This window comes from Triticum aestivum, chromosome 6A (assembly GCF_018294505.1).
Source record: "Triticum aestivum cultivar Chinese Spring chromosome 6A, IWGSC CS RefSeq v2.1, whole genome shotgun sequence".
Classification (NCBI taxonomy): domain Eukaryota; kingdom Viridiplantae; phylum Streptophyta; class Magnoliopsida; order Poales; family Poaceae; genus Triticum; species Triticum aestivum.
Window position 1 is genome coordinate 106,190,171 of NC_057809.1, and position 25,663 is coordinate 106,215,833.

The following is a 25,663-nucleotide window of genomic DNA, read 5'->3' on the forward strand; positions in this document are numbered from 1 at the left end:
TGGGAAGACACAAACCTCTGCACATGCGATTTTGCAAGAGAAACGCGAAATATTTCTTGTATTTTATACAACGGTAAATTTAAAACCATTGGTCATAAAGAATTCTTTGGCGCTTCTTTGCAGTCCACCTTTCTTTTCCGGGGCATATAATATCCTAGAGAAAAACATGCCCGGCCAAGTGCTGTTGAGGGAGCTCCGCTTTCACGGAAGAGGAACGTACTTTTGCTTGCCCCATTTAATGGCGACCATGGAATCACATGGACAGAGCGACAGAGATTCTTCTGGTACAAACGGATAAACATGCATGCCATGCTAGTACCGGCAGTCCGAAAGCACCACAGACTAGCTTCTAGTTCCAACTTCCAACCCACAAACAGAGAGCTTGCAGCACGGGAGGTACCGTACAATGCCTGGGCCAATGGCGACTCGGCGACCAGACACCAGACAGTCTTTTGCTTTGAACAAGACACATGCTACGGACACATTACACAGCCAGCACAGGATAGAGGCTGATGCTACACCACACACACAGGAGAAATTTCATGGCGATTTCTAAGTGGAGACAAAGAAATTTCCGTGGTAGAGCAGTGCGATGCTTGCTCATGTCCAGAGTCCAACAGCCTTCCCTCCCTGCACCAACCAAAGGAGAAAGAAAGGGAAGGCATGGCCGGACTCCGGTTTGACCGTGCGACGCTGCTACCCTAGCACGAACGAGCAATGGAGCATAGTACGCCTCACGCGCAGCTTGTTGCGCTGCTCGGCTTCATGACCCCGCGCTGGCGACGCCCACGGGCCACGGGCTTGCCTGCCAGCCGCTGCGCCCGTGGCGTGGCCCGCAGGGGAGTGGCGGGAGTGACGCGGGTGCCGACGCGCGTGGCCTCGCCGGCGACGGACGGGTCGGCGGCGCCGTCGCGCGGCGGTGAGAAGACGGCGGGGAGCCAGTCGTCGGTGGCGCACGGGAAGGTCGAGTTGCTGAAGTGCTTCACCAGCGCCCTCTTGCCCTGCAAAACCAACACCATCGACAGCCGAGCGTGCGTGAGACTCCGTTGTTTGCGCCTGCGCATCAGCACGTACGCCTACTAGCGCATGCAAGCATGGTGGCTGGCTAGGCCGGGATCATGGCGCGTTTGACGCGAACGATCGAACGACGGCAAGCGAGGCGTGCGGTACGTACCTGGATACGCGCGGCGCAGATGTCGATGACCTTGTTGGTGCCGAACACCGTCCAGCGGGCGCCGTGCAGGGCGGAGTGGAGCACGCGCGCCGCCTGCGCCGACGTGAGGTTCACGAACGCGTACCCCAGGTTGCAGCACAAGCTATACCAACGATTTCTCTTTCGTCAGGATTTCTTCGTGCAATTTTTCAACAGATCCACTCGAACAGATAAGTAGTGTAAGATTCAAGAAAATGTACTAGTACAAAAAATATATACGTCTACTCGCGGTGAAGTACTGATGCTTTCCGCCAAAATGATCCTTGGTCTGTATTTCTCGCTCCACTCCGGAAATACATTTCCACAGGCTTTATCCAGACCAACGATATACATGTTCACAGGCTTTATCCAGATCAAGGACCAGCGAGAAATACAGGAAAGAACATCATGCTAAGCTAAGCTTATACAGGAAAGTAACTTTCACAGTGTTGTTTCGCACACAACGAGAAATAATGCAGGAAAGGGCATCATGCTAAGCGAAACTAAGCTACTACTAGTACATTGGTTGAAAAGACAAAGGGGCAGTATCTGCTAGCTTATCCATTAACATGGACACGTTTTATTCTTCTTGTTAGTTTTGTCACTTTGTTGTTTGCCTTTGTCCGACGGAAGACGACAGGGGAAGAACATAAAAGGAGGTTTAGCTTAACTTGGCACTGATCCATTTGTACTAACAAAGCTAACCTTTTCGTTCACAGTTTCTTTAAAGAAAACTTTCCGTTTGAACTTGTAACTTTTCACAGTGCTGAGTACTAGTACTGCTCAAAAAAGGAAGAAATGCAGGCGGTAATTTCATGTTCTTGTTCTTGTGTGGGGGTGTTGCGGCATTTTATCACCTGAAATCCATGGGCAGGTAGAGGAAATCGTAGGCGGCGGGCACGTCGCCGCGCTTCTCCTCCCTGTTCTCGCGGGCGCAGTGGTCGTCCAGCAACTGCATCATCTCCGCCGGCCTGCTCACGTGAAAACGCGAAGATTCACAGCTTAAGCGCACGAAAGAGACGGCCATGCAGTGACGATCTAACTGGAAGGAGGAGAAGGTCGCCGGATATGCACTTACTTGAGCCTGTTGGGGATGTTCCGGATCATGACGGTGGTGACCTGCGGGTCGCTCCACTCCGGCGCGGGCCTCGGCGTCGGCGGCCTCGTCGTGAACGCCGGCTTGCAGGCGACCTCGGCTGGCGCCGCCTTCGCCTGCCGGCGCCCGAGCTCACTGCTCCTTCTCCTCCCCGTCCTGTGCTGCTGCGCCTGCATCCGACCCGGCCCGGCCTTCCTTCCGCGAGGCTTCACGGACTGGGCCGCCCCCGCGATGGCCGCCGCCTGCGCCTGCTTCTTCTCGGCGTCCACGTCCACGGCCCAAAACATGAGCCTGTGCGGAGGGAGGCCGTGCGGCCGCGCCGAAACTTCCGGAGCCTTGCGGCTCGAGGGCACCGGCGCTGTGGGCGGTGGCGACGTGGGGACAGCCTCGGTGCTCCAAGGCACCGGCGCAGCCGGCAGCGGCGGCGAGGGGGCTTCCTTGCCGGGGAAAGTCTCCACCGTTGCCTGCTTTGGTGGCGCCGAGGGGACAGCCTTGCCGAGGCGGCAGTGCGGCGCGGTTGGACGCAGCAGCGAGGGGGGAACCTTGCCGAGGCGGCACTGCGGCGCGGTCGGACGCAGCAGCGAGGGGGGAACCTTGCCGAGGCGGCACTGCGGCGCGGTCGGACGCAGCAGCGAGGGGGGAACCTTGCCGAGGCGGCACTGCGGCGCGGTTGGACGCAGCAGCGAGGGGGGAACCTTGCCGAGGCGGCGCGGCGGCGCGGTTGAACGCAGCAGCGAGGGGGGAGCGAAGTGGACATGACACCGGAATGCCGGCTGCGGTGGCTGAGGGACGCCGTAGATTGGTCCGGGAGCGGGAACGTATGGCGGGGGCGGGGGCGGGTAGCTGGCGAAGACCGGGAAAGTCATCGAGCAGGCCGCGGCGCTGTACTGGGGGCCGCCCATCGCCGTCTCGTGATGAGGAGACGGGGGTGGAGGGAGGGGGCCGCCCATGGCCGTCTTGTGGCAAGGAGGCGGGAGTGGAGGAAGCTGGAGGTTGCCGTGGTAGACGTACTGCGGCGCGTCCGCCCTAAGTTTGCTGGCGGTGACGGCCATGGCCGGAGAAGAGGCGTGGGTGGAAGCGGCGAGGCAGCAAAAACTTTCTCCGGCGAGAGCGAGCGAGTGACAGAGGCAGCTTTGTCTGGCCGGGGACAAGGGCGGGCTGGGTTTATAGCCAGTGGGAAGTAGTGGTGGTAGGGCACCTCCTTTTTGGGTGCAGAGTGGGTCGCTGAAACCGGGCCCTACTTACGGATACGTATGCTGAGGCTCTTGCGCGGCCAAAACCCGGTCGAATTTGAGCGCGGGCGATCGAAATGTTTCGGCCGCTTGATCGGTGGAACGGGATTTACACTTTTGGTTTTCGAGCAAGGTACAAAATGATTAGAGCAACTCGAACGCGCAGACTTTTGTTTATTTTTTGTCCATTTAGATCGGCCATCCGGTCGCCGTCCGCCTTTTATTTTTACCAATAGTGCGACCAATGCGTGGACCTATTTTAGCCCTCGCGGACGGCTTGCTGTGGTTTTTCAAACATTTTACATAATTTCATAAGCAACCAAATATATCATAGTTCACAAGCCAAATAAATATGTAATAGCTTACAAGCCAAATAAATAATAAAGTGTCTCAAATGCATATTAGAAAAAGATACATATATTGGTTGTCAGTGTGAGCCCACATATACTCAACAAATCATTTTACAGCTGAATGTGATGCATTTGATGATGAAATTGGATGAACTGTGTAAATGTTGCCGCTCCTTCATACTCAGGCACAACATTGTCACTCTGGAACTGAAACCCTTGGTCGTAGATACGTTCCGAACGCTCATCCTCTATGATCATATTCTGCGTGATCACACAAGCAGCCGTTACCTCCCACAACTTGTTGGTGCTTCAAGTTCTAGCATGATACTGAACGATGCTCCATCAAGATTGCAGAATACCAAAGGCATGCTCCACATTCTTCCTAGCACTCTTGCTCTTGTGCAAAGCTCCTCCTCTTCTCTCCTACAGGGTTGGAGATTGTCTTCACAATAGTAATCCACTGGGGATAGATACCGTCAACTAGGTAGTATCATTTGCTATAGTTATGACCATTGATGTTAACATTCACTGACGGGCAGTTGCCTTCGGCAAGCCTGGCAAATACCGGAGACCGTTGAAGCACGTTGATATCATTGTGAGATCTGGCCATGCCGAGGAAAGAGTGCCAAATCTAGAGATCTTGTGAAATCATAGCCTCAAGTATGACGGTGAAAGCTTTAACATGGCCCCTATACTGCCCCTGCTGAGCAGAAGGGCAGTTCTTCCACTCCCAGTGCCTACAATCTATACTACCAAGCATCCCCGGGAAGCCCCTATACGCGTTCATCGCCAACAAGCGGGTTGTATCTTCAGTATTTGGCTCTCTCACGTACTCAAGGTGAAACACTGCAATCACAGCCTTGCAGAACCTATACATGGAGTCTAGGCACGTAGACTCGCTCATACAGACGTAGTCATCAATGAGATCACCGGAAACTTCGTATGCAAGCATCCGGATAGCTGCAGTGCATTTCTGATAAGAGGAGACGCCAATCTTTCCAAGGGCATCCTTTTTGCGCTCGAAATACTTACCGTATCTGGCCACCCCCTCTGAATACTGTTCAAAACATGCCTAGCCATACAGATACGGCGCCGAAATTGGTGATGTTTGAAGAGTTGGTTAGGTGTCTCAAAGTAGTCCTTCCAAAGAAGGAAATGGCTGCTGATACGTCTCCACCGTATCTACTTTTCCGAACTCTTTTGACCTTATTTTGGACTTTAATTTGCATGATTTGAATGGAACTAACCCAGACTGACGTTGTTTTCAGCAGAATTGCCTTGGTGTTATTTTCGTGCAGAAATAAAAGTTCTCGGAATGACCTGAAAATTCACGGAAAATATTTTTGGAATATATAAAAAATACTGGCGAAAGAATCAACCAGTGGGGACCCACCTGCTGTCCACAAGGGTGGAGGGCACACCCCTGCCTTGTGGGTCCCCTGGACCTCACTGACCTCAACTCCAACTCCATATATTCACTGTCGGGGAGAAAAAAGTGAAAGAGAAGGATTCATCGCGTTTTACGATATGGAGCCGCCGCCACCTCATGTTCTTCATCGGGAGGGCAGATCAGGAGTCCGTTCGGGCCTCCGGAGAGGGGAATCCGTTGCCATCATCATCACCAACCTTCCTCCACCACCAATTTCATGATGCTCACCGCCGTGCGTGAGTAATTACATCATAGGCTTGTTGGACGGTGATGGGTTGGATGAGATTTATCATGTAATCGAGTTAGGTTTGTTAGGGTTTGATCCCTAGTATCCACTATGTTCTGAGATTGATGTTGCTATGACTTTGCTATGCTTAATGCTTGTCATTAGGGCACGAGTGCCATGATTTCAAATCTGAACCTATTATGTTTTCATGAATATATTTGTGTTCTTGATCCTATCTTGCAACTTGTAGACACCTATTACGAGTTATGATCCGCATACTCCAAGGTGACAATAATTGGGATTCTTTCCAGTGATTACCATAGTTTGAGGAGTTCATGTATTCACTAAGTGCTAATGCTTTGGTCCGGTTCTTTATTAAAAGGAGGCCTTAATCTCGCTTAGTTTCCATTAGGACCCCGCTGCCACGGGAGGGTAACAAAAGATGTCATGCAAGTTCTTTTCCATAAGCACATATGACTATATTCGGAATACATGCCTACATTATATTGATGAATTGGAGCTAATTCTATGTCACCCTAGGTTATAACTGTTGCATGATGAATGCCATCCGACATAATTATCCATCATTGATCCATTGCCTACGAGCTTTCCACATATTGATCTTTGCTACGTTACTTTGTTGTTGCCACTGTTACAATTGCTACAAAATTGCTATTGTCACTTTTGCCTCTGTTACCGTTACTTCCATACTACTTTGCTGCATATATTAAGTCTTTTAGGTGTGGTTGAATTGACAACTCAGCTGCTAATACTTGAGAATATTCTTTGGCTCCCCTTGTGTCGAATTAATAAATTTGGGTTGAATACTCTACCCTCGAAAACTATTGCAGTCCCCTATACTTGTTGGTTATCAAGACCTTTTTCTGGCGCCGTTGCCGGGGAGCATAGCTCTATTCTCTGAGTCACTTGGGATTTATATCTGTTGATCACTATGATGAATTTGAAAGATACTAGAACCAAGATTTATCCCTCTACTACAAGGGGAGGTAAGGAACTGCCATCTAGCTCTCCACTTAATTCACCTTCTGTTTTGAGTAAGCTTGCGACATCTACATCTCCTATTGATTTTGATATGTCGCATGTTATTGATAATGCTACTTCTTCTATGAATGATGCTTATGATGCTACTACTTTGCTTGATAAAACTGTCCCACTGGGTGAATTACATGATGAACATCTTGCTAGAGTTAGAACTTTTGATTATGCTGAAGATGATGATATTTCTGAAACTGAAAACTTTGAAACACCTGATAAGACTAGCTCCCCTAGATATGAACTTCTTGTTATGCCTGAGGGTTATGTTATGGATGGAGAGGTTGCTAGGGACTTTCTTACTTTTAAGGATAGAGATGATCTTAAGAAATTATTATGCAAGTGGAAAGAAAATTCTTTGAATGCTATAATGCAATATGATCCTAAGTTTGCTACTTCACCTATCTTTATTACTGATAAGGATTATGAATTCTCGGTCGATCCTGAGTTAATTACTTTGGTTGAATCTGATCATTTCTATGGTTCTGAATCTGAAACTGTTGTGGCACATCTTACTAAATTGAATGATATAGCCACCCTATTTGTTCATGAGGAAAAAATTCGCTATTACTATATTCTTAAGTTGTTTCCTTTCTCGTTAAAGGGTGATGCTAAGTTATGGTTTAATTCTCTTGCTCCTGGTTGTGTGCGTAGTCCCCGGGATAAGATTTACTACTTCTCTGAAAAATATTTCCCTGCTCATAAGAAACAAGCTGCTTTAAAGGAAATATTTAACTTTGTGCAAATTGAAGAAGAGAGTCTCCCAAAAGCTTGGGGGAGGCTTCTCCAATTACTTAATGCTTTGCCTGGTCATCCTCTCAAGAAAAAGGAAATACTTGATATCTTTTATAATGGACTAACCGATGCTTCTAGGGACCACCTAGATAGTTGTGCTGGTTGTTTTTTCAGGGAACAAACTGTTGAGCAAGCTGAATTGCTATTGAATAATATATTGAGTAATGATAATGATTGGACTCTTCCTAAACCAACTCCGAAGAAAAGAGGTATTCTATTTCTCTATCCTAAAGATATGCAAGAGGCAAAGAAAAATCTATGAAAGAAAAAGGTATTAAAGCGGAAGACGTTAAGAATTTACTACCTATTGAAGAAATATATGGTCTTGATAACCCGACATAGATAGTAGAGGTAAATTCTCTCTATAGATTTGATGAAGGTGATATTCCTCATAATAAGTCTGCTAGTCAATGCTTGGATGAGTTTGATAATTTCATTGTTAAATAAGAAAACTTCAATGCTTATGTTATTAGACAATTGAAACATAATGCTTACATGCTCGACAGCTTGGGTGATTATATGAGTAGAACTGTTAGTGATCTTAAGATTATTAGTACGCATGCTTCCATGGTTAAAACTCAAGTAGAACAAGTACTTAAGGCACATGATGATTTGCTCAATGAGTTGAATAGTAAGAACAATGATAATGATGTTAGGGTTATGACTAGAGGTGGTAAAATGACCCAGGAACCTTTGTATCCCGAGGGTCATCCTAAAAGACTTGAGCAAAATTCTCAGAGAATTAATGCTGATGCACCTACTCCTAGTAATAAAAGGAAAAGGAAAACTGATAGGACTTTGCATGCTTCTAGTGAATCTGTTATTGACATACCTAAGAATCCCAATGATATTTCTATTTCTGATGCTGAGACACAATCTGGTGATGAACATGAACCTAGTGCTAATGTTAATGATGATTTTCATGTTGATGCTCAACCTAGTAATGATAATGATGTGGAGGTAGAACCTGTTGTTGATCTTGATAACCCACAATCAAAGAATCAACATTATGATAAGAGAGACTTCATTGCTAGAAAACATGGTAGAAAAAGAGAGCCATGGGTTCATAAACCCATGCCCTTTCCTCCTAAATCATCCACGAAAAAGGATGATGAAGATTTTGAGCGCTTTGTAGAAATGCTTAGACCTATCTTTTTGCGTATGCGTTTGACTGATATTTTGAAAATGTCTTTGTATGCTAAGTATATGAAAGATATTGTTACAAATAAAAGAAAGATACCGGAGGCTGAATTTCCACCATGCTTGCTAATTATACTTTTAAGGGTGGAATACCAAAGAAACTAGGAGATCCAGGAATACCAACTATACCATGCTCCATTAAAAGAAACTATGTTAAAACTGCTTTATGTTATCTTGGAGCCGGTGTTAGTGTTATGCCTTTCTCTTTATATCGTAGACTTGAATCGAATAAGTTGAAACCTACTGAAATCTCTTTGCAAATGGATGATAAATCAACTGCTATACCCATCAGTATTTGTGAGGATGTACCTATTGTGGTTGCAAATGTTACTATCTTAACGGACTTTGTTATTCTTCATATTCCAGAGGATGACAGTATGTCGATCATCCTTGGAAGACCCTTTTTGAATACTGCAGGGGCTTTTATTGATTGCAACAAAGGTAATGTCACTTTTCATGTTAATGGTAATTAGCATATGGTACACTTTCCGAAGAAACTACCTCAAGTTCATAGTATCAATTATATTGGAAAAAAATTCAACTATTAATATTGGAGGTTTTGAATTCCCTCTCCCTACTGTCAAAAAGAAATATGATATTCTTATTGTTGGGGACATGCATATCCCTGTTGAGGTAACCTAGTGTTATTCGAAAAATTCTCCGGTTTCATGTTATTCGAAAGAAGTTTGTTAATAAGACTTGATCAACCTTGTTAATGGATTCCTTTTGATAAGCATGAGATGGATGAATTTAGAAATCACATCTTTTTGTACCCACCTTTTACTTTCTGTTATTTGGATTAAATAAAGCAAAAATAGTATTATCCGTCTGTTTTCTGAATTATCCATGCAATAGAAAAATGTCCCGAAAATAAAAGTTCTCCAAATGCCCTGAAATTTTAGTATGATTTTTTATAGAATTTATAAGAATTTTTTGCACCGAGAACACACCAGGGGGTTGCACCAGTGGACCACAAGGGTGTAGGGCGCGCCCTACCCCCTGGGCGCCCCCTTGCCTTGTGGATCCCATGTGGGTCCCCCTCGGTTATTCCAGCACCCATCCATTTCGTCTTCCTCTAGAAACAATCATCCCGTTGCTCAAACCCATGTTCTAGCTCATCATGTTGCCATTTTCGATCTCCTTGTGCAACGCTCCATTTGCAAAACTGCTTAGGGGGATTGTTCTTCAATATGTGACTCCTCCAATGGTCTAATTACTTTTTGTTCTAGTGCTTTATTTATTGTAAATTTTTGCTGTTGTGGTGACCTTGTTCTTGACCTTGCATGTCAAATTTATATGGTCCAAAGTAGTTTTGATGCATGATATAGCCTCTAGACACTTGTAGGAGTAGTTGCTATCAATCTGGTTGAGTTTGGTTCACTTCTATTTTCAGTTACTAAAAATTTCAGAAATTTTTCAGAGGAAGAAAAATGTTTAGGAAAATATACCAAGGTGGTTCCTCAAGGAAGCAAGCCCCAAGGCTCGCGATACGTGAGCCAGACCTTGAACCACCAAGAGAAGCCCAAGTCCAACCTTCCTCGCACCGCAGAGGTTCAGTCGTGTGAATGGCCAAGTGGTGCATTCTTGGAGGCGGCCGGAATTTATGAGGATTTCTATTATTTGGCTAAGAACGCAGGTATCACCGACTTCCTCCACGATAAGTGTGATCAATACCTCCTACTCACTAATACCTTCATGCAAAAAATTTACTTTCATGCTAGGAAATCACCACCCACGGTAGAGTTTTATTTATATGATGAGCATAAGGAGATGACGCATTATGTCTTTTGTGAGGTTTGCAAATTACCTTATGAGGGCAGCGTCAACGAACCACGTCCTAGAGATGTGGAAGATTTTATTGAGGAAGTTACCGTAGGGGAAAGGAGAGGAGTGTCGGAGGCAAGAGTGGCTGGTTTGCATTTCCCTATTTTACACTATTACTCATTATTTGTTGGGAGATGTTTAATTGGTCGTGGAGAGAGTGGAGGCCTTAGTGCCCTGACCTCTCTATTTTGCGCCATGCTTTACTTCGTGATAAAACTTTTAGTTTGGGCGCCATGGTTTCTCGACGGTCGAGTTTAAACTGTTCAAGGGGTCCTATCTTTGGAGGTATCTATGCCTCACACCTCACTAGATAGTTCCGGTACAAAAATTGAACACAAGAGATGAGCTAGGGTTTGAGAGGAGATGGTGTTGTTGAAGATGTTGATGGAGATTGCCCTCCCCGATATGGGAGAGTTGTTGGTGATGATGATGATGATGATTTCCCCCTTCGGGACAAAAGTTCCCCCAGCGGAATCGCTCCATCGGAGGGCAAAAGTGCTCCTGCCCAAGTTCCGCCTCGAGACTGCGGCGCTTTGTCCCAAAAGTCCTCTCCTTATTTTTAGGTCAAAATGAATTATATACCAAAAGAGGGGTACCAGAGGCGGGCCGACGAGGGCACAGCCCACCAGGGCGCGCTTGGGCTCCCTGGCGCGCCCAGGTGGGTCGTGCCCACCTGGTGGGCCCCGTATGGTACTTATTGGCTCTAATATTTCTTATATATTCCATAAAAAATCCCTGTAAAGTTTCAGCTCATTTGGAGTTGTGCAGAATAGATAGCGTGACGTAGCTTTTTCAGGTCCAGAATTCCAACTGCCGGTATTCTCCCTATTTGTGTGTACCTTGCATATTATGAGAGAAAAGACATTAGAAATACTGCGAAAAGCATTATTATACATTAAAAAAACCATAATAACAGTAGGTAAACATGATGCAAAATGGACGTATCAACAGTAAGGCCGCCCGTATTAAACATCGGCTCGGGTGCCATTAATGAAGAGGATGCGAGCAAGGCGTGCGGCCATGGAAGTCAAAGGGCTCATTTCCAAGTGAGCCTCCACTGCGTACATCTCGCACGCTTCCCGGTGAGCCTGCGCATTGGAGGACAGCTTGTACGCCTCCCGGTCAGCCTGCGCAGTGGACTGCGCTCGCACGCCTCCCGTCTACTCAAGCAGCTGTCCACACGACACCTCTGAGACATCAAAGTGTGACGCGTTACGTCACGTGAATGGTTAACAGAACATCCATGATTTATAATATACAAACGTTTGAGATGATAATGTGGCAGCTATTTGTTTCAAAATGCTTTTGTTGGTTGTTGATTTGAGTGCGCCTTCTCTCAAATTGGACACAAAAAATACCACAACATGCTGGGTGCCATTCCATGATAGCATGCCAAGTTTCATGAAATTCAGACGAGTTTTGGATTACTAGAATTTTGAAACCATGTATCTCAATGTTTGCGGCCAAGCGACGGTGCTAAGGTATTTGACATTCATTCCCATTTCTTGCATGGGACCTAAGCATCAAACCAAGGACACACATTTGATTTTTCAACCCATTTATATGCACTGGAGCATGTGCCTGTAGTTTAAATTTGAATTATGCACATAAATGCATAGAAAACTCAGTTAATGCATAAAAATGTCCAAACAAACCCCCCAAAATTCCAAAATTTAAGACAACACTCATGTTGTTCTATGTTCACAATAGAAAAAAATTTGAAAACAAGAAGAGGCAATGAATATCGTTCCGTCCATAAAGGTGACATGTTTCCTACTAGAACCATGACGCTTGTTGTGAGAAGCTCTTCTTTGGGAGAAGCTGATACCCAAACCTACCCCAAATGGGACAATTTTTTGACCATAGAATATTGATGCCGTTCCATGATAGCATGCCAAGTTTCATGAATTTCAGACGAGTTTTGGATTTACTAGAATTTTAAAACTATGTATCTCAATGTTTGCGGCCAAGCGACGATGCCGAGGTGTTTGACATTCATTCCCATTTCTTGCATGGGACCTAAGCATGCAACCACAGACACACATTTGATTTTTCAACCCATTTTTATGCACTGGAGCATGTGCTTGTACTTCAAATTTTAATTATGCACATAAATGCCTAGAAAATGCAGTTAATGTATAAAAATGTCCAAACGAACCCCGAAAATTTACAAATTTAACCCAACACTCCTGTTGTTCTATGTTGACACTAGAAAAAAATTGAAACCAAGAACAGGCAACGAATATCGTTTCATCCACAAAGGTGACACGTTCCCTACCGGAACCATGAGACTTATTCTAAGAAGCTCTGATTTGTGAGAAGCTTATACCCAAATGTACATCAAATAGGACAATTTTTTAGAGAAAACTCCTTATTTGACACTATCTTAAAATCTGCTTCCTTATTTGACACTGGAAAAGTTTTTCTTCCCTATTTGACACAAGTTCTAAATTTTATTTCCTATATGACATTTTTGTCCATTTTGAGCCTAAATGACACCTGAAAAGACTCTTTTGCCCCTCATGTGGTATGTGTGTGGGGGGCAATAGCGCGCACACGTAACATCAGTGCGAGGGCAGGAGCACACACGCAGCAACACATACACATGCACGAACACATAACGCACGCGCACACACACGCAACAACACGCGCGCGCGCGTGCACACACACACACACGCAGCAACACACATGCACGCGCACACACACGCAGCAACACACACTTCACGCAGCACACACACATACACACACACACAGCAGTAGCAGCACACATGCAGGCAGCACATAGGCACACAACCGCACACACACACGCGCGCGCGCACGTACACATGCAGTAGCAAACACACGCAGCAGCACACATGCAGCAGCATCACACACGCAGGCAGCACATAGGCACGCAACAGCACACACACACACACGCACGTACACACGCAGCAGCGAACACACACGCAGCAGCAAACACACACGCAGCAGCACACATGCACACACACATGCAACAGCAACACACATGTGCGCGTGCACCCACACACGCAACAGCACGCACGCGCGCGCACACACATACCACATGAAGGGCAAAATCGTCTTTTCAGGTGTCATTTAGGCTCAAAATGGACGGAAGTGTCGTATAGGGAATAAAATTTAGGATTAGTGTCAAATAGGGAAGAAAAACTTTTCCAGTGTCAAATAAGGAACCAGATTTTAAGACAGTGTCAAATAAGGAATTTTCTCAATTTTTTACCACAACATGTTGATACGGTTCCATGATAGCATGCCAAGTTCCATTAATTTCAGACGAGTTTTGGATTTACTAGAATTTTAAAACCATGTATCTCAATGTTTGCGACCAAGCGACGGTGCCGAGGTGTTTGACATTCATTCTCATTTCTTGCATGGGACCTAAGCATGCAACAAGGACACACATTTGATTTTCAACCCATTTTTATGCACCGGAGCATGTGCTGTAGTTCAAATTTGAATTATGGACATAAATGCATAGAAAACTCAGTTAATGTATACAAATGTACAAACGAACCCCGAAAAATTCCAATATTTTTTTACGAAACCCCTATAGTTGCATGTTCACTGCAGATAAAAGTTCTAGCAATTCAAAGACCCTCCTTTGCCACTATGACCCAATTATGTATGTCAAATAAAGACGAAAAATCAAGTAGATCGCACACAGTTTATTATCACCAACCATGTGAGATGTAGTACAAAATATCTTGGAGCACCGTTGGAGTAGTGCGTATATGGCTTACACGAGAAGGTGCGTCGACTAAGTCCACAGTCGGCGCGTCAAGCACACGGAGGACACTAGCTCGCCCACCAAATATCATTTCACTGTTCAATCATCGTCAATGAAAAGATGGGGACGTGGACCCGCGTCATGAGAGCAACTTCGGTGGCCCACTCCGGCGAGAGCGCAGCCGCAACCGCCATGCGTAGGCTAGCAAGCTGCGTGAGCATGGCCGCAATCTACGACCGGGCGGTCAAGGCAGCCCAAACGACTGTTGTTGCTGCTCAGGTGGTGGCAGCAACATCTTGGTCAGGGATAGCAACTGTGAGGGCGGCACAACAGTTGTCCACTCCTCAGCGGCGGCCTTAGCCCTGATGGAGGCCGCCCACACCTAGCTCATGGCGGTCACCTCACAAATCAAACAAAGCTTCTCCGATAACGGTCGGCAACCCACGATCGAAGAGTTGGCAATCGCCGAGAGCGTTCGAGCAGTCATCCATTCCTTCGCGGCATACCTTGACACGACGGAGCCCATCCAAGCCCAGACCGCAACTGCCCAGGCCCAGCTCGTGGCGGCCTTTTCCAAAGAGATGGCTGAGGCGGATGACGAGATGTTTGTCGAGTATGGTGCGATGGATGCTATGGAGCCCCTTCCCCAGGAGAACACTGGGCGCGAGCTGGACATGGAGGAGGCTTCGAAGATCGACGAGCACCAACCAGAGTAGTACACTTTGTTTAATTTAGAGCTTCGGTATTTAATTTGTTAGAGTAATGTTTAGGTCAGCTAGCTCTTTTAATTGCTGAACTTGCTCGATTTAGAAGTGTGGGTGTGTTGTAGGCTCCTTTGTGTACCCAAATTATTCAATGAAGTGGATGACCACCGTAACTAGGGAATTTTGGATCAAAATTTGTACGTTCAAACTCATCACACAAGGGGTAATATATATGAATCATATGTGATGCTCACATATCCTGCACAGCGCTGAATAAGGGACCATGTTTGATGACAATTTGCGCGCCAATTTTTTCGCTGCACCGAGCCAAATTTTTTGGCTTCCATGGAAATATCTACCTCCCCGCCCCTCCCCCTTACCAAAGCTACATTTTCCCTGTTTCCACCTTCCTTTATCAATGCAAACCTTCACTCCTTGCTTGCAGCCGCCTCCTCGCCGACGACCCTCCTTCACGCTGCTCGGCCTTGTCGATCTAGGCAGGTAATCCACACCCAACCCCCATCCTCCTCCTCCTTCCACATCCCACATGCCCCGACCACCGCGCGACACCTTCCACCCAAATAAGCGACCCCTCCCCCAAATAAGTGATGTCCTAAGCCATGTTGCACACAGTATAGCCAGGAGCTCAAGGAGCATTTGGCAGCAGAGAAGCATATCGCGGCCGCACGCATGGATGAGGTCACGATGGCTGCCATTCGTGCCGACCCCTAGATCTTGGAGGAGCACCTCGCCATCGAGGCCACCGTCGATGCCTCGTGCGCTGATGCTGGGATGCGGTCGGGTGCTTTAAATGATAGTTCGTGGCATTTTCTCGAGGCCACCGTCGGTGCCTTCGATGAAGACTACGAGGTGTTTTCTCTGTGTACCCGTTCTTACCTCAACTCGAGAGCCAACAGGTTGGTGCCCGGAGTGGCTCAGGCAACTCACCACTATGAGGAGGGCACCCACGATGTGGAGTCCTCACCCTCTTTCATGTCCAAGGAGCCAATCATGATCGATATCTCCGGCGATGAGGAGTAGTTTGTCTTATTAGCTCTCTATAAGGACCTATGTTCAGTTAGCTAGCTACGCTGGTTAAGTATGCTGGGTTTACCTGTTGCATGTGTTGCTCCTACCTTTCCTTAACAAATTCTAGTGAGTTGTCCTATGTACATTTATCATGCATTTTGTTCCTCTAGTGTATATGTTCTATATGTCGTGCAATGTGGTCCTCACTTATTAACTGTTTAGTTAATTTGTTGTCGTGTTTAGTTAACTGTTTGGTTCAATTCTGCAATGTGATGTTCAATTCTTTAGGGTGCAATTTTGTATTGTCTTCCATGTAAGAAATAAATGAAATTTATCTGTAAAAAATACATGAGAAACAAATACAATTGCTATATTTCTAAGTTGTTAAGCATGCTTGGTTTGGTTAACTGTCTGATCTTCTAGTATGTTATATATTATGCAATGTGGTGCTCAGTTAATGTTTGGTTCATTTTTTGTGGTGTTTAGTTAACTGTTTGGTTCAAGTCTGCAATGTGATGTTCAATTGTTGTAGGTGCATTTTGTAATTATATACCATGTAATAAACACATCGAATTTGGTCGTAATAAATACATGAGAAACATATACAATTGCTATATTTCCAAGTTGTTAAGCATGCTTGGTTTGATTAACTGTCTAATCTTCTATTAGGAGTATGTTATATTGTGCAATTTGGTGACCAGTTAATGTTTGGTTCATTTGTTGTGGTGTTTAGTTAACTGCTTGGTTCAATTCTGCATTGCAATGTCCAATTGTTGTGGGTTAGAATTTGGGTTAGAATTTTGTACTGTTATGCATGTGAGGAATAAATTAAATTTGGCTGCACTTAATACATGAGAAACATATACAATTGTTATATTTCCTAGTCCTTAATCATGCTTGGTTTGGATAAATGGGTTTTCCATGTGGCTCGAATTAATCTGATGAATCTGCAATATGTTTATTTTTCAGCAACATATTCTAGTCATAGCATGCCAACCCTCACTTAACCTGATCACTAACTACCTTATATGTGTTGCAGGGAAACATTGGGAAGCACCGAGGTTTACAATCAAGGTTTGCACATGCATGGTCCTTTGTCTAATAGCACATTATTGTGCAATTGCCGGAACCATTCTAATATTTAGGTTTTTAACAATTTGGTCTTGCACATGTAAGTCCTGCTGTTAGAGGTTTTGACCCACTGTTCGACCCTTTTTGCATATGGGGAAATGAGTTGTCCATGAATATCAGTCAAGTCAAGAAACTCGAAAAGATTGTTAGGATAAAGAAATTAGCGGCAAAAAACAACAAGATATTTGTCTACACAATGAAGAAGACATCACTTCATTACAGGATGGTACTAATTAACTGTTATACATTGTCTTTCCATTCCTTTGCGCCATTTCAAATCTAGAGAAGATATTTATGCATATCCTTGTTTTCAGGCCTTTCCAAAGCAGTTCACTTATGATTACCTCTCAAACCACCTATATGGCGAGGAGGCGAGGAAGGTATTCATACAACACCCATGGTTCAATATTGAAATCTTCCTGAAGAGGCCCCTGAAGAGGACAAAGGATGGACGGTAATCCACACCCGACCCCCATACTCCTCTTCCTTCTACATGCCACATGCCCCGACCGCCAATGCGACACCTTCCACCCAAATCACTGACCCCTACCCCAAATAAGTGCCACCCTAAGCCATGGTGCAGAAGTATAGCTGGGAGCTCAAGGAGCAATTGGCGGCGGAGAAGCAAATCGCGGCCGCATGCGCGGATGAGGTCGCGATGGCTGCCATTTGTGCCAACCCCCAGATCTTGGAGGAGCACCTCGCCGTCGAGGCCACACTCGACGCCTCATGCGCCGACACCGCAACGTTGTTGGCTGTTTTAAAGGACAGTTCGTGGCATTTTCTTGAGGCCACCATCGGTGCCTTCGACGAAGACTATGATGTGTTTTCTCAGCGTGCACATGCTTACCTCAACTCGAGAGCCAGCAGGTTGGTGCGTGGAGCGGCTCACGCAACTCACCACGATGAGGAGAGCACCCACGATGTGGAGGCCTCGCTCTCTTCCATGTCCAAGGAGCCAATGATCATTGATATTTGGTTCATTTGTTGCGGTGTTTAGTTAACTACTTAGTTCAATTCTGCATTGCGATGTCCAATTGTTGCGAGTACAATTTAGTGTTGTTATGCTTGTGAGGAATAAACCGAATTTGTCTACACTTAATACATGACAAACATATACAATTGCTATATTTCATAGTTCTTAGTCATGCTTGGTTTGGATAAATGGATTTTCCATGTGGCTCGAATCAGTTTGGTGAATCTGCAATGTGTTTATTTTTCATCAACATATTTTACCGATAACATGCCAACCCTCACTTAACCTGATCACTAACTACCTTATATGTGTTGCATGGAAACAATGGGAAGCACTGAGGTTTACAATAAAGGTTTGCACATCCATGGTCCTTTGTCTAATAGCACATTATTGTGCAATTGCACGAACCATTCTAATATTTAGGTTTTAACAATTTGGTCTTGCACATGTAGGTCCTGCTGTTAGAGGTTTTGACCCACTGTTTGACCCTTTTTGCATATGGGGAAATGAGTTGTCCATGAATATCAATCAAGTCAAGAAACTCAGAAAGATTGTTAGGATAAAAAAATTAGCGACAAAAAACAACAAGATCTTGTCTGCACAATGAAGAAGACATCAGTTCACTACAGGATGGTACTAACTATTATACCTTGTCTTTTTCATTCCTTTGTGCTATTTCAAATCTAGAAAAGATATTATGCATATCCTTGTTTTCAGACCTTTTCAAAGCAGTTCACTGATGATTACCTCTCAAACCACCAGTATGGTTAGGAGGCGACGAAGGTATTTATACAACACCCACAATACAATATTGAAGTATTCCCGAAGAGGACAAAGGATGGACGGTCAATCATACACTCGCACTAACCTAAAGTTGCAAAGACCTTCAACATCAATGAAGGCTCAATATTCGCCTTCCGCTTTAGCAGTTTTTCAGATGAGATTCGTATGTCTATGTACCTCTATGATGATAATTTCAAAAAGTTATAGATGTTTAATGTGAAACTTGTGTTGGGGAACGTAGTATTTCAACAGTTTCCTACGATCATGCAAGATCTATCTAGGAGAAGCATAGCAATGAGCGGGGAGAGTGTGTCCACGTACCCTCGTAGACCGAAAGCGGAAGCGTTTAGTAACGCGGTTGATGTAGTCGAACATCTTCGCGATCCAATCGATCAAGTACCGAACGCACGACACCTCCGCGATCTGCACACGTTCAGCTCGGTGACGTCCCTCGAATTCTAGATCCAGTTGAGGCCGAGGGAGAGTTTCCTCAGCACGATGACTTGGTGACGGTGATGATGAAGTTACCGACGCACGGCTTCGCCTAAGCACTACGACAATATGACCGAGGTGAAAAACTATGGAGGGGGGCACCACACATGGCTAAGAAATCAACTTGTGTGTCTATGGGGTGCCCCCTCTCCCATATATAAAGGAGGGGAGGAGGGGGCCGGCCGGCCACATGGGACGCGCCCAAAGGGGTGGAATCCCCCCTTTCCTAGTCCAACAAGGAAGGGAAGGAAGGAGGAAGGGGAGAGAAGGAAGGAGGGGGCGCCGCCCCCACCCCTTGTCCAATTCAGACTGGGGGGCGAGCGCCACATCCTGGCCGGCCCTCTCTCCTCTAAGACCCATGGTGGCCCATTAACTTCCCAAGGGGGGGGGTCCGGTAACCCTCCAGCACTCTAGTTTTATCCGAAACTCTCCGGAACAATTCTGGTGTCCGAACAACATGGTCCAATATATCAATCTTTATGTCTTGACCATTCCGAGACTCCTCTTCATGGCCGTGATCTCATCCGGAACTCCGAACAACCTTTGGTACATCAAATTACACAAACCCATAATACCAATCGTCATGGAACGTTTAAGCGTGCGGACCCTATAGGTTCGTGAGCTATGTAGACATGACCGAGACACTTCTCCGGTCAATAACCAACAACGGAACCTGGATGCTCATATTGGTTCCTACATATTCTATGAAGATCTTTATCGGTCAAATCGCACAACAACATACGTTGTTCCCTTTGTCATCGGTATGTTACTTGGCCGGAATTCGATCGTCGGTATCATCATACCTAGTTCAATCTCATTACCGGCAAGTCTCTTTATTTGTTCCGTAGTGCATCATCCCACAACTAACTCATTAGTCACATTGCTTGCAAGGCTTATAGTGATGTGCATTACCGAGAGGGCCCAGAGATACCTCTCCGACAATTGGAGTGACAAATCCTAATCTTGATCTATGCCAACTCAACAAACACCATCAAAGACACCTATAGAGCATCTTTATAATCACCCAGTTACGTTGTGACATTTGATAGCACACTACTTATTCCTCCGGTATTCGGGATTTGCATAATCTCATAGTCATAGGAACATGTATAAGTCATGAAGAAAGCAATATCAATAAACTAAACGATCATATGCTAAGCTAACGGATGGGTCTTGTCCATCACATCATTCTATAATGATGTTATCCCGTTCATCAAATGACAACACATGTCTATGGCTAGGAAACCTAACCATCTTTGATTAACGAGCTAGTCTAGAAGAGGCATACTAGGGACACTCTGTTTGTCTATGTATTCACACATGTACTAAGTTTCCGGTTAATACAATTCTAGCATGAATAATAAACATTTATCATGATATAAGGAAATATAAATAACAACTTTATTATTGCCTCTAGGGCATATTTCCTTCAGTCTCCCACTTGCACTAGAGTCAATAATCTAGATTACACAGTAATGATTCTAACACCCATGGAGTCTTGGTGCTGATCATGTTTTGCTCGTGAGAGAGGCTTAGTCAACGGGTCTGCATAATTCAGATCTGTATGTATCTCGCAAATCTCTATATCTCCCTCCTTGACTTGATCGCAGATGGAATTGAAGCGTCTCTTGATGTGCTTGGCTCTCTTGTGAAATATGGATTCCTTTGCCAAGGTAATTGCACCAGTGTTGTCACAAAAGATTTTCATTGGACCCGATGCACTAGGTATGACACCTAGGTCGGATATGAACTCCTTCATCCATACTCCTTCATTTACTGCTTCCGAAGCAGCTATGTACTCCGCTTCACATGTAGATCCCGGCACAACACTCTACTTGGAACTGCACCAACTTACAGCTCCTCCATTCAATATAAATACATATCCGGTTTGTGACTTAGAGTCATCCGGATCACTGTCAAAGCTTGCATCGACATAACCATTTACGACGAGCTCTTTGTCACCTCCATAAACGAGAAACATGTACTTAGTCCTTTTCAGGTATATCAGGATGTTCTTGACCGCTGTCCAGTGATCCACTCCTGGATTACTTTGGTACCTCCCTGCTAAACTAATAGCAAGGCACACATCAAGTCTGGTACACAGCATTGCATACATGATAGAACCTATGTTGAAGCATAGGGAGTGACTTCCATTTTCTCTCTATCTTCTGCAGTGGTCGGGCATTGAGTCTGAGTCAACTTCACGCCTTGTAACACAGGCAAGAACCCTTTCTTTGCTTGATCCATTTTGAACTTCTTCAAAACTTTATCAAGGTATGTGCTTTGTGGAAGTCCAATTAAGCGTCTTGATCTATCTCCATAGATCTTGATGCCCAATATATAAGCAGCTTCACCGAGGTCTTTCATTAAAAAATTCTTATTCAAGTATCCTTTTATGCCATTCAGAAATTCAATATCATTTCCGATCAACAATATGTCATCCACATATAATATCAGAAATGCTACAGAGCTTCCACTCACTTTCTTGTAAATACAGGCTTCTCCCAAAGTCTGTATAAAACCATATGCTTTGATCACACTATCAAAGCGTATATTCCAACTTCGAGAGGCTTGCACATCGATAAATGGATCGTTGGAGCTTGCACACTTTGTTAGCACCTTTTGGATCGACAAAACCTTCTGGTTGCATCATATACAACTCTTCTTTAAGAGATCCATTAAGGAATGCAGTTTTGACATCCATTTGCCAAATTTCATAATCATAAAATGCGGCAATTACTAACATGATTCGGACGGACTTAAGCATCACTACAGGTGAGAAAGTCTCATCGTAGTCAACTCATCGAACTTGTCGAAAACCTTTCTCAACAAGTTGAGCTTTGTAGACAGTAACATTACCGTCAGCGTCAGTCTTCTTCTTAAAGATCCATTTATTCTCTATGGCTTACCGATCATCGGGCAAGTCAACCAAAGTCCACACTTTGTTCTCATACATGGATCCCATCTCAGATTTCATGGCCTCAAGCCATTTCGCGGAATCTGGGCTCATCATCGCTTCCTCATAGTTCGTAGGTTTGTCATGATCAAGTAACATGACTTCTAGAACAGGATTACCGTACCACTCTAGTGCGGATCTTACTCTGGTTGACCTACAAGGTTCTGTAGTTACTTGATCAGAAGTTTCATGATCATCATCATTAGCTTCCTCACTAATTGGTGTAGGAATCACTGGAACTGATTTCTGTGATGAACTACTTTCCAATAAGGGAGCAGGTACAATTACCTCATCATGTTCTACTTTCCTTCCACTCACTTCTTTCGAGAGAAACTCCTTCTCTAGAAAGGATCCATTCTTAGCAACGGATATCTTGCCTTCAGATCTGTGATAGAAGGTGTACCCAATAGTTTCCTTTGGGTGTCCTATTAAGTTGAAGATTTTACACATAAGCATCACAACCCCAAACTTTAAGAAACGACAACTTGGGTTTCTTGCCAAACCACAGTTCACCTGGTGTCGTCTCAACGGATTTAGATGGTGCCCTATTTAACGTGAATGCAACCGTCTCTAAAGCATAAGCCCAAAACGATAGCGGTAAATCAGTAAGAGACATCATAGATCGCACCATATCTAATAAAGTACAATTGCGACGTTCGGACACACCATTACGCTGTGGCGTTCCAGGTGGCGTGAGTTGCGAAACTATTCCACATTGTTTCAAATGAAGATCAAACTCGTAACTCAAATATTCACCTCCACGATCAGATCGTAGAAACTTTATTTTCTTGTTACGATGATTTTCCACTTTACTCTGAAATTCTTTGAACTTTTCAAATGTTTCAGACTTGTGTTTCATCAAGTAGATATACCCATATCTGCTCAAATCATCTGTGAAGGTCAAAAAATAACGATACCCGCCACAAGCGTCAACATGCATCAGATCGCATAGATCAGTATGTATTATTTCCAACAAGTCTGTTGCTCGCTCCATTTTTCCGGAGAACAGAGTCTTTGTCATCTTTCCCATAAGGCATGGTTCGCAAGCATCAAGTGATTCATAATCAAGTGATTCCAATAGCCCATCAGCATGGAGTTTCTTCATGCGCTTTACACCAATATGACCTAAACGGCAATGCCACAAATAAGTTGCACTACCATTATTAAACTTATATCTTTTGGCTTCAATACTATGAATATGTGTATCACTACTATCAAGATTTAGTAAAAATAGACCACTCATCAAGGGTGCATGACCATAAAAGATATTACTCATATAAATAAAACAACCATTATTCTTTGATTTAATGAATAACCGTCTCGCATCAAACAAGATCCATATATAATGTTCATGCTTAACGCTGGCACCAAATAACAATTATTCAGGTCTAAAACTAATCCCGTAGGTAGATGTAGAGGTAGCGTGCCGACGACGATCACGTCGATTTTGGAACCATTTCCCATGCGCATCGTCACGTCGTCCTTAGCCCATCTTCGCTTAATCCATAGCCCCTGTTTCGAGTTGCAAATGTGAGCAACAGAACCAGTATCAAATACCCAGGCGCTGCTATGAGCATTAGTAAGGTACACATCAATAACATGTATATCAAATATACCTTTCACTTTGCCATCCTTCTTATCCGCCAAATACTTGGGGCAGTTCTGCTTCCAGTGACCAGTCCCTTTGAAGTAGAAGCACTCAGTCTCAGGCTTAGGTCCATGGCTTCTTCACTTGAGCAGCAACTTGCTTGCCGTTCTTCTTGAAGTTCCCCTTCTTCCCTTTGCCCTTCTTCTTGAAATTAGTGGTCTTGTTGACCATCAACACTTGATGCTCCTTCTTGATTTCTACCTCCGCAGATTTTAGCATCGCGAAGAGCTCGGGAATTGTCTTATCCATCCCTTGCATATTATAGTTCATCACGAAGCTTTTGTAGCTTGGTGGCAATGATTGAAGAACTCTGCCAATGACCCTATGAACCGAAAGATTAACTCCCAGCTAAGTCAAGTGATTGTGGTACCCAGACATTCTGAGTATGTGCTCACTAATAGAACTATTCTCCTCCATTTTGCAGCTGTAGAACTTATTGGAGACTTCATATCTCTCAATCCGGGTATTTTCTTGAAGTATCAACTTCAACTCCTGGAACATCTCATATGCCCCATGATGTTCAAAACGTCATTGAAGTCCTGGTTATAAGCCTTAAAGCATGGCACACTGAACTATCAAGTAGTCATAAGCTTTGCTTTGCCAGACATTCATAACATCTGGTGTTGCTCCTGCAGCGGGTTTGGCACCTAGCGGTGCTTCCAGGACATAATTCTTCTATGCAGCAATGAGGATAATCCTCAAGTTACAGACCCAGTCCGTGTAGTTGCTACCATCATCTTTCAACTTAGCTTTCTCTAGGAACACATTAAAATTCAATGGGACAGTAGCACGGGCCATTTATCTACAACAACATAGACATGCAAAATACTATCAGGTACTAAGTTCATGATAAATTAAAGTTCAATTAATCATATTAGTTAAGAACTCCCACTTAGATAGACATCTCTCTAATCATCTAAGTGATCACGTGATCCATATCAACTAAACCATGTCCGATCATCACGTGAGATGGAGTAGTTTTCAATGGTGAACATCACTATGTTGATCATATCTACTATATGATTCACGCTCGACCTTTCGGTCTCAGTGTTCCGAGGCCATATCTGCATATGCTAGGCTCGTCAAGTTTAACCTGAGTATTCTACTCGTGCAAAACTGGCTTGCACCCGTTGTATGTGAACGTAGAGCTTATCACACCCGATCATCACATGGTGTCTCGGCACGACGAACTGTAGGAACGATGCATACTCAGGGAGAAAAATTAATCCTTGAAATTTAGTGAGAGATCATCTTATAATGCTACCGCCGTACTAAGAAAAATAAGATGCATATATGATAAACATCACATGCAATCAATATAAGTGATATGATATGGCCATCATCATCTTGTGCCTTTGGTCTCCATCTCCAAAGCACCGTCATGATCACCATCATCACCGGCTTGACACCTTGATCTCCATCGTAGCATCGATGTCGTCTCGCCAACTATTGCTTCAACGACTATCGCTACCGCTTAGTGATAAAGTAAAGCAATTACATGGCGATCACATTTCATACAATAAAGCGACAACCATAAGGCTCCTGCTAGTTGCCGATAACGGTTACAAAACATGATCATCTCATACAACAATTTATATCTCGTCACGCCTTGACCATATCACATCACAACATGCCCTACAAAAACAAGTTAGACATCCTCTACTTTGTTGTTGCAAGTTTTACGTGGCTGCTACGGGCTTTAGCAAGAACAGTTCTTACATACACATCCAAAACCACAACGATTTTTCATCAAGTGTGCTGTTTTAACCTTCACCAAGGACCGGGCGTAATCGCACTCGATTCAA

General features: G+C 44.5%; 1 protein-coding gene across 1 annotated transcript; it reads right to left on the reverse strand.

The window, feature by feature from the left end:
• Positions 1-321: 321 nt before the first annotated feature.
• Positions 322-3,406, reverse strand: LOC123130404 (protein MEI2-like 7). The gene is made up of 4 exons (XM_044550308.1): positions 2,271-3,406; positions 2,050-2,163; positions 1,175-1,316; positions 322-1,001 (listed from the first exon to the last, which is right to left on the reverse strand). Exons 1-4 carry the CDS (start codon positions 3,338-3,340, stop codon positions 735-737), a joined length of 1,593 nt encoding a protein of 530 aa, XP_044406243.1. The 5' UTR covers positions 3,341-3,406; the 3' UTR covers positions 322-734.
• Between the last annotated feature and the right edge of the window lie 22,257 nt (positions 3,407-25,663).